The 10,397-nt window shown below is 43.8% G+C and overlaps 1 protein-coding gene across 1 annotated transcript; it reads left to right on the top strand.

Annotated features, from left to right (window-relative positions):
- The first annotated feature begins 1,496 nt into the window (after positions 1 to 1,496).
- LOC132898659 (uncharacterized protein C14orf93-like) lies at positions 1,497 to 6,644 on the top strand. The gene is made up of 3 exons (XM_060940374.1): positions 1,497 to 1,719; positions 6,115 to 6,233; positions 6,348 to 6,644. The coding sequence occupies exons 1-3, from the start codon at positions 1,497 to 1,499 to the stop codon at positions 6,642 to 6,644; spliced, it is 639 nt and encodes a 212-aa protein (XP_060796357.1).
- The last annotated feature ends 3,753 nt before the right edge of the window (positions 6,645 to 10,397 follow it).

Raw genomic sequence — 10,397 nt, 5'->3', positions numbered from 1 at the left:
ATATTGCTGGAATATTGCTGGAAAAGGCAGTGAGGGAATTAACACAGAGAACATTTCCAAGTATCCACACAAACTGTTTGATGCACAGAAGAAGCGATGTGATGGCGTTATCAGAAATCTTGAAAGTTGATTGCCATGACAAAAGCATCATGGCCAGAAGTTTCATCAACAAGTCTTCTGGTTTTTCACTTCTGGACTGATCACTTCCATGCCCCTCTCCATCTTGTATGTCTGGACAGGCTTCACTCTGCTCCTCAGCAAGGCTTTCCCCCTCTTCATCCTCTTCAGTCACATACTCATCCTATGCAAATGTAAAACACACATTTAAATTCATATCCATGCAATAAATTACAATGAATGCAAATGCCCACATTCGACACCTCAAACGACCATACTCAGTGCATGAATATGTCCATGTCAGAGTGAATAGGCCATCATTAGCATGGCCATTTTAGTATGAGACCAGTCAAATGACCACAGTCAGTGCATGAATATGTCCATGGCAGAGTGAATAGGCACCGTTCGAACTACGGGAGTACTCGGGGGATCCGAGATCCCCTGAAACAGACATGAGATCCCTTGAAAACATGATTTGTGAAATGTTGGGGGGGTCTCTAAAATATTGGCAAAATGATGTTTATTGACATAGCAATCGTGTGTAATGGAAAGCATTTGCATATCTGAAGTGTTGTGTTTACATCAAAGATAAAATAAACCGATATGACAACAACTGCTGCTGCCAAGTTGGGGACACAAACTAGTAGAAAGGAAGTGTGCCAACAGTGCCAACACACTTCCTTTCTACTAGTTTGTGTCCCCAGAATTTTCCCATTGTTACCATTGGTAATGTTCCCACTGGTATCATTGTTGATGCGAGGTTGTTTTTTGAACATGCCAATATGGACACGATTTCCCCTGATGAGTTATGACTTCAGATGCGATGCGTGTGTGGAGGTGTGGAGTCCGCGTGATATGTGCGTAAGATAGGCTTCTCATGTGTTTGGAGATCCATGCTCTGAGACAAGCGCAAGTGCAAGCCCCCCCCCCCCCCCCCCCCAGGGAAAAAAAGGGACCCCCTGAAAATATCGGCATAGTTCGAACACTGTGAATAGGCCATCGTTAACATGACCATTTGAGTATGAAAAGATTGTGAAACTATAGTTTAAAAAAATCATATGCATCTCAAACTGCTGTTAAAAGAAGCCTAATCTGTGGCCTCTGTGTTTATTTCAGGGGAATCTTGAAATTACTAATTGAATTGTTTAATTCAGTCAGTAAGCAGGAACTTCATACTTCTATATTCAAAAATATCCAAAATGGTTTATATCACAAACATGCGAGCATGTATAACAATAACCTCGCATGTGATTGGACCAGGACCAGGCAGTCATGGGCGTGGCTCATACAGTATAAACAGGTGTAGCTTACCAGGTAGTTTTCATGGGCTCCGGAACTTTCTCTTGGTTTCTGGGATTTTTGCTGCTTGGTGATCTTCAATGGCTGGACGGCGCCTCGCGTTCTACTCTCCGTCGACTCCTGTGTCTGGACGCGATGGACCTGTGTCGGGAAGTCCGCAGACTGACAAGAAAAAACTGCTGTCTGCTCTCAGTGAGTTGTCTCGTCAGATTGCAGAGCTGACTACGTTCATAACCGACAGATTCAACTCTATGGACGACAGATTCAACACTGTGGAAGACAGATTGACTGCTTTGGAGGGACGTAACTTTGGGGAAAACGCAAACTCCAGGAAGAAAAGACGGGTGCAGAGTCCCATGATTGCAGTAAGAATTTGTCCGGTGTCTGCTAGCTAAGCTAAATAGCCTAAAAGTAAACATAGCAGCTAGCCCAAGCTAAAAGGCAAGGCAAGGCAAGTTTATTTATATAGCACATTTCATACACAGTGGCAGTTCAATGTGCTTTACAGAAGTAAAAGCAAAACAGTAAACAATAGAGAATAAAATTACATAAAATAAATGGGAAGAAATATAATAAGAATTAAACAATAGTAGAAATAAAATAATAAAATGAAGTAGAAGTTCAAATAGGGGGAGAAAAAAAAAGAAAAAAAAAACAGCAGAATAAAATAGAATAAAAGTTAAGTAAATTTTGAAACATGCAGAGACTGTAAAAGTACAGATTATAAAACATGTAAAGAAGACAATATTAATTATTTAACAGAAAGCATCTGAAAACAGCTTGGTCTTTAACCTAGATTTGAAGCTGCCAACAGCAGGAGCATTTTTAATGTCCTCTGGCAGTTGGTTCCATAGCTGCACTGCATAGTAGCTAAAAGCTGCTTCACCATACTTTGTTTTAACAACAGGTTTTAATAGTAAATTTTTCTGTTGCGATCTGGTAGATCTGATTGGGTTAGGTCGCTATAACATATCAGAGAGGTAATTGGGCCCTGTACCATTTAGAGATTTGTACACCAGCAGCAATGCTTTAAAGTCAATTCTGTAGCTTACTGGAAGCCAGTGAAGGGACCTTAGAATTAGAGTAATGTGCTCTGTTCTTTTTGTTCGTGTGAGAACCCTAGCCGCTGCATTTTGAACCAGCTGAAGTCGTTTGATGGTCTTTTTTGGCAGGCCTGTGAAAAGGCCATTGCAGTAATCAACCCTACTAGAGATGAAGGCATGTATCAGTTTTTCCAGATCATTTTTTGACATAAGTCCTCTTAGTTTGGAAATGTTTTTTAGGTGATAAAATGCCGTTTTAGTGATTGCTTTCATGTGACTGTCAAAGTTTAGCTCGCTGTCAATGAAAACACCAAGATTTTTAACCATTTCTTTAGTTTTAATCCCTTTTGTGTCAAGAATAGTGGTAATCCTGAGTCTTTCATCTTTTTTCCAAATAGAATTACTTCTGTTTTATCTGTGTTCAGCTGAAGAAAATTTTGTGACATCCAGTTGTTGATTTGATGGATACACTGGTAGAGACATTCAAGGGGGGCATAATCATTAGGTGATAAAGCAAAATAAATTTGGGTGTTATCTGCATAGCAGTGATACAAAATTGAATTGCTATTGATAATTTGCCCAAGTGGGAGCATATAAAGGTTGAAAAGTAATGGTCCAAGAATCGACCCCTGGGGGACACCACAGGTCAAGGACATTGACGTTGAGGAACAATTTCCCAGGGTAACAGAGAAGCTTCTAAGTATGAATTTAACCAATTGATAACTTTACCAGTCAATCCAACCCAGTGTTCAAGTCGATATAGCAGTATGTTGTGATCAACAGTATCAAAAGCTGCACTGAGGTCCAGTAATACCAGGACCGATGTTTTGCCTGCATCAGTATTAAGACGTATGTCATTTATAACTTTAATCAGCGCTGTTTCAGTGCTGTGATTGGCATGAAATCCTGACTGAAAATTATCAAAACGGATGTTTGATATCAATAAGGCAGTTAATTGATTGAAGACAATTTTTTCAAGGATTTTCCCGATGAATGGTAAATTTGATATTGGCCTGTAGTTATTTAATACTGAAGGATACAGATTATTTTTTTTAGTAGGGGCTTTACAATGGCTTTTTTCAGGGACACAGGAACAACGCCAGTCTCTAGGGATGTATTTATAATTTGAAGCACATCTGTAATTATAAGATGAAGAACAGACTTAAAAAAGTTGGTGGGCAGAATGTCCAATTCAGATGTTGAGGAACTGAGATTTTGTACAGTTTTTTCAAGAGTCTCATAATCAATTAAACAAAATTCTGACATTGTGTTGAAGTTATCTATCTGTGTCATTGGTGATTGCAGTTTTTCAATTTTTTGCAACTGAGATATATTATGAGCAATATTCTGCCGTATTTTATCAATTTTACCTTTGAAGAAGGATGCAAACTCATTGCATTTATTAACTGAGAGAAGTTCAGGTGCTAATTGTGGTGGGGGATTAGTTAGCTTCTCTACTGTTGAAAATAGCACACAGGCATTGTTCATATTCCTGTTTATGATGTTGGAGAAGAAAGACTGTCTTGCTTTACAAATTTCATAATTATAATTACAAAGCATTTCTTTATGGATTTGATAATGGATGTGAAGTTTAGATTTGCGCCATTTTCTTTCAGTCTTTCTACATTCTCTCTTTAGCAGTTTAACAGCCGGGTACTGCTTCCATGGTGCTTTCTGCTTATCATTGACTCTTTTGATTTTGAATGGAGCAATATCATCCATAATTTGGGTCATATTTAAATTAAAAATTTCCAGTAAATCATCTACAGAGTCTGACATTTTGGTTGAGTTCTGAGAGAGAGCTTGCTCAAAGAGAGCACATGTTTTGTCTTTTATGACTCTCCTACCCATAGTCGAGCTATTCTGAATGTGAGGAGACATAGAAACATCAGAGAAAACACAAAAATGATCAGATAAGGCCAGGTCAACAACAGTAAACAGTAAGACCCTTTGTGATGACGAGGTCAAGGGTATGACCATGAGAGTGGGTCGGCCCCTGTACATGTTGTACTAGGTTGAAGTTGTCAGTAAGTGCAAGTTCTTTGGCATGTGTTTTCAGTATTATCTACATGCAAGTTAAAATCCCCAGATATAATAAGACAATCAAACTCTAAGCAAATGACTGACAACAGTTCACCAAACTCTTCAAGAAAGACTTTGGCTGAATGTCTCGGAGGCCTATAAATAGTTAATAATAATATGTTAGGAGAGCATGTAACAAGTGCACATAAGTGTTCAAAGGATGTAAAATCACCAAGTGAGGATTGTTTACATTGAAAAGAGACTTTGAATATATTTGCGATCCCTCCACCTTTCCCTTGTCGGGTAACATTCAAAAAATTAAAATTTGGGGGAGCTGCTTCAATAAGGGTGGTAGAACTATTTGCTTGATCCAGCCAAGTTTCAGTTAGAAGCAAAAAATCAAGATTGTGTTTGCAGATAAGATCATTAATTAAAAATAACTTGTTTAAAAGTGATCTAACGTTCAGAAGAGCTAGCTTTACAGAAAGTCTAGAAGTAATATCTGCTTGTGCACTCTGATATTGTTTTAAAACAGGAAGGAGATTAGATTGGTTTACCCCCTGGGTTAAATGTGCTCTATGTTTTCTATTTCTTATCAACACAGGAATAGAGAATGGCATAGGCATATTGGGTCCCAGCTGATTTTCAAAACTACACCCATTTGCAGGGACCCAGAGTACATCAAACAAGACTTTCTAAATGTTCCATTTGGTTTGATGGTGAAAGGATTGGAGATGACATGTATCTTTTAGATGGTGAGCCAGCTGAAAGTCCTGGGCGAACACAGTTTTGATGAACTGGGTACACTGCTTGTCGTGACAGATTTGGGCTGGAAAAAGAGAGTGTAGCCATTTGGAGCAATCTTTGCATACTATTAGGGAAATCCATGCGTGTGGGAGATGGAGATGGCGCAGTGAAGTCAGAAGAGCGAGAAATTGGTGAGTTCTTTGTATGGCAGTTTGTCTCTGATTTTTGGCAGTCTGTCTTTGAATCTTGGCAGTCTGGCAGGTCAGATGTCTGTGTGTCCTTGATGACGACTTGCAAAGATGATTGTTTTGGCTTTGCAGAGGTATTGTTTTTTTTAACTATGTCAGTCTGTGACATCTTATCAACTGTTTTCCTCAATGCTGGCTGAGAAAAGATTGCAAGTCTGTAATGGTCTACTAAGACCTAAAAGTAGCCAGTAGCTAGCTATGAGGGACAAGTGACTTAAAAACATTGTTTTGTTCTTTTCACAGGAAACAGTATGCTGTCTTCACAACTCGGAGACAAACACTAGGCGATACGAGCCGGCGCAAGGGTAAGATTTAAAGAATATGCTTTCATTCTGTATGAGATATGTTAATAGATGCAGATCCTAGCCTGATCCTAACTGTAGCCATCTTGTTTTCACAGACTAACTTCGCCTCATAACAAAGCCGTGACAAGCTATTTAGTGCAGGCTTTGTCGACAAATCCAAATCTTCATGATGCTGACAAAGACAACATTGTGTGTAAGTAACAACTTATTTCACTAAATATTATGGTAGCCTATACTGTCCTTTCTCTGCTGTCTACACTTCCCTTCTTCCTTTCCCTTATTAAGCTTAGCCTACTGCTACGTTGTTAATTGTACTCTCATTTGTTTTTCTAGTTGCCTGCAAGACATATTACAAAACCTTACGCAGGAGCTACAGGTACCAGCAGCCTGATCTTTCGTTGCAGGCGGAAGCAATGAAGAAGTCGGCTCGTAGTCACTCCAGAAGAAAGAGGGTAAGATTTTTCAGTTTTGGTCAATGTGACTTTTTTTTTCAGTGTTTTTCATGTGTTGTGTCCATACGCAGTGCATTGCTCAGTACTTATTCTCTTTATCGATTGTTTTTACAGCTGTTTGACGCGAGACGAGGTGTCCTTGCTATGGACGAGATGGATGTATGGCAGTGTGCTACCGTAGACCTGATGTCGGATGAGGAAGATGGGGTGGTGGATGGGGTGTCTGGGTGGATCGTTAAGCCTCCGCCGTCCCGTAACCCGGAGCTCAGCGAACTCTGTGCTACACTGCAATCAAGGCTTGAGGCAGATCCGAAGTACAGGGCAACCCACCACAGACGACTGCATGTCAGTCCGATGCCACCTGCTCCCCACAGCACAGAGACCGCAAGCATGCACTTCACGAAGCTGTAGGACTAAAATACGGCGCTTATTTGCTTTTGTTTAGTTTTGTATCCTGCACATCTCTCTTGCACTAGAGAAAGCTCTTTTTTGATACAACATTCCTTGCAAATTTTCCTTCCTCAATAAATGTGTGTCATTGATAGGATAACAATGACATGAATATACAGCATCATAGCTAATCATAGCCACAACAGCTATATATATATATGTTGTGGTTATGATGACCCAGGGTGACCAGTAGCCTAGGCCTAGTGGCATCTGCCAACCAATCACGAGTGATTTCTTTGGTTTAAAAGTAGTGTTTTCATCCAATACTGAGTGAGGAAATTCAAGGCAAGCCAGGCAATTCTCGGACCACACGCGGTTTAGCTGCTATTCATATGCAAATAGGCTACCCATTCATGCAGCGGTTTCGCTGCTATTCATATGCAAATAGGCTACCCCGCGAGTAGTCCTACATCAGTGGTACACTCCCGAAAAATTTCCAGCCTGCAAACGCAGATGCCGCAGGCCGTTAACTGCTGTTAATTGCTGAAAATTGCGAGGATTTGCAGGCGTTTACAGGGACGGAAATCCCACTTTTCATGCAGTGTGTGGACTGGTTGGGCAAACTCCCATGAACCCTCGAGCACCCTATGAAGGGTATAGAGCTGGTCCAGTGTTCCGCGACCAGGACGAAAACCACATTGTTCCTCCTGGATCCGAGGTTCGACTATTGGTCGAATTCTCCTCTCCAGTACCCTGGAGTAAACCTTCCCTGGGTTTCCCCTCCTAGAACTGCCACCTTATTGTGGTGGAGGGGTTTGTGTGCTTGAATGATCCTAGGAGCTATGTTGTCGGGGGCATTACGTCCCTGTCAGGGTTTCCCAAGGCAGACAGGTCCTAGGTGACAGGCCAGACCAAGAGCAGTTCACCAAAACCCTATGGAGAAACAAGCGAGGACTGTCACGTCGCCCGGTATGGCGCAGCCGGGGCCCCACCCTGGAGCTAGGCCCAGGGTTGGGGCTCGTATGCGAGCGCTTGGTGGCCAGGGCTTTGCCCATGGGGCCTGGCCGGGCTCAGCCCGAAGCGGTGACGTGGGCCTGACCTCCTGTGGGCTCACCACCCACAGAGGTAGCAGTAGGGGGCTGGTGCAGTGTGGATTGGGTGGCAGTCGAAGGCAGGGGCCTCGACGACCTGATCCCCGGACACAGCGGCTAGCTGTTGGGACATGGAATGTCACTTCGCTGGGGGGAAAAGAGCCTGAGCTTGTGCGGGAGGTTGAGAGGTACCGGCTAGAGATAGTTGGGCTCACCTCCATGCACAGCTTGGGCTCTGGAACCCAGCTCCTCGAGAAGGGCTGGACTCTCCACTTCTCTGGAGTCGCCCATGGTGAGCGGCAGCGGGCTGGTGTGGGCTTGCTTATAGCACCCCAGCTCAGCCGCCATGTGTTGGAGTTTATCCCAGTGAACAACAGGGTCGCCTCTCTGTGCCTTCGGATTGGGGAGAGGGCTCTTGCTGTTGTTTGTGCCTACGGGCCGAATAGCAGTATAGAGTATCCGGCCTTCTTGGAGTCCCTGGGAGAGGTACTGAGGGGTGCTCAGACTGGGGACTCCATTGTGCTACTGGGGGACTTCAATGCTCACGTGGGCGACGACAGTGACACCTGGAGGGGCGTGGTTGGGAGGAACGGCCTCCCTGATCTGAACCCGAGTGGTGTTTTGTTATTGGACTTCTGTGCTAGTCACGGTTTGTCCATAACAAACACCATGTTCGAGCATAGGGGTGTCCATAAGTGCACGTGGCACCAGGACACCTTAGGTCAGAGGTCGATGATAGACTTTGTTGTTGTTTCATCTGATCTCCGGCCCTATGTCTTGGACACTCGGGTGAAGAGAGGGGCTGAGCTGTCAACTGATCACCACCTGGTGGTGAGTTGGATCCGCTGGCGGAAGAGGAAGCCGGACAGACCTGGCAGGCCCAAACTGAGGGTCTGCTGGGAACGTCTAGCCAAGCACTCTGTCGGGGGGGTCTTTAACTCCCACCTCCGGGAGAGCTTTTCCCAGCTTCTGAGGGAGGCAGGGGACATTGAGTCTGAGTGGACCATGTTCTCTACCTCCATTGTGGATGCAGCTGTTCGGAGCTGTGGCCGCAAGATCTCCGGTGCCTGTCATGGTGGCAATCCCCAAACCCGGTGGTGGACACCAGAAGTAAGGGATGCTGTCAAGCTGAAGAAGGAGTCCTATCAGGCCATGTTGACCTCCAGGACTCCTGAGGCAGCTGACAGGTATCGGCAGGCCAGGCGTGCCGCAGCTCGGGCAGTTGCGGAAGCAAAAACTCAGAACTGGGAGGAGTTGGGGGAGGCCATGGAGAAGGATTATCGGTCGGCCTCGAAGAAATTCTGGCAAACCATCCGGCGCCTCAGGAGGGGGAAGCAGTACTCTGCCAACATTGTTTACAGTGCGGGTGGGGAGCTGTTGACCTCGACTGGGGACAATGTCGGGCTGTGGAAGGAATACTTTGAGGATCTCCTCAATCCCACCACCATGTCTTCCATTGAGGAGACTGAGGCTGATGACTCAGAGGTGGACTCGTCCATTACCCAAGCCGAAGTCACTGAGGTGGTTTGCAAGCTCCTTGGTGGCAAGGCACTGGGGGTGGATGAGATCCGCCCTGAGTATCTCAAGTCTCTGGATGTTGTGGGGCTGTCTTAGTTGACACGCCTCTGCAACATCGCGTGGTGGTCGGGGACAGTGCCTCTGGAGTGGCAGACTAGGGTGGTGGTCCCTCTTTTTAAGAAAGGGGACCGGAGAGTGTGCTCCAATTATAGGGGAATCACACTTCTCAGCCTCGGTGATGATCAATTAAAAAAAAAAAATTGTAACAAGCACTTACAAAATACTGGAAAAAATACAGATCAAAAACCTGACTTTCACAGAAAAAACAATGAGATGAAATATAAAACATTACCAAGCCTAACAAAAAGAAAATACAATCAAATCTCTTCACCCTTCAACCTCGACACAGTTCCTGGTACCCTGCTGAAAAAGTCACAGATGCGGATTTTGCTGATGGACACAGTGCAGGAGATGGAAACTCTGATGTTTCATCTTGAAGAGGCAACAAACTCCATCAGGCTTCACCTCAACGAGTCAAAGACCAAATACATGGGAGTCAACACCCACCCAAATGATTTACAAATTCTAAGAGCACAGAGTGTTCAAGAGCTGGAGAGAGTACAGGACTTTGTCTACCTTTGATCCTGAATTAATACAAAATAGTCTCTGGAAACATACCCAGAGATATCACCAAAATCCAAGAGAGGACGAGGAAGCTCGCAGGCCACAATAGACAACATGACAACATACTGGTGCACAAGTTGCTGTTCTGGGACCCAAAGCATGGAAAGCGAGGACGTGGGTGTCCCCACTTTACATTCCTTGACATGCTTTACAGAGACACTGAACTTGATAGTGTTGCTAAGATAGAGAGCCTGATGCGAGACAGACATGCATGGTGGTGTATTGTAGCATCTTGGATGATGAAGCTGCCTACGTAAGTTACAATTCCTAAAACTCATTTCCAAACCCAGTTACAATCTTCTCCATTTGATACAGGACTGGATCAGTTTCTGGTCTCTGGTACAACATTTCATTGCTGGATTCCAGTGCCAAATGTCCTTTTTCTTTGTTTTGAATATGAAGGTATGCCTAAAGATGATGATTAAGGTTTTACATAGTGAACCATAATGGTATTAACATAACAGTGACTAGTCCTTAAACT

The sequence above is a fragment of the Neoarius graeffei genome, chromosome 14 (assembly GCF_027579695.1).
Source record: "Neoarius graeffei isolate fNeoGra1 chromosome 14, fNeoGra1.pri, whole genome shotgun sequence".
In the NCBI taxonomy this organism is placed as follows: Eukaryota; Metazoa; Chordata; class Actinopteri; order Siluriformes; family Ariidae; genus Neoarius; species Neoarius graeffei.
Note: the sequence above shows the minus strand (reverse complement) of the source record. Positions and strands in the feature narration are given on the sequence as shown.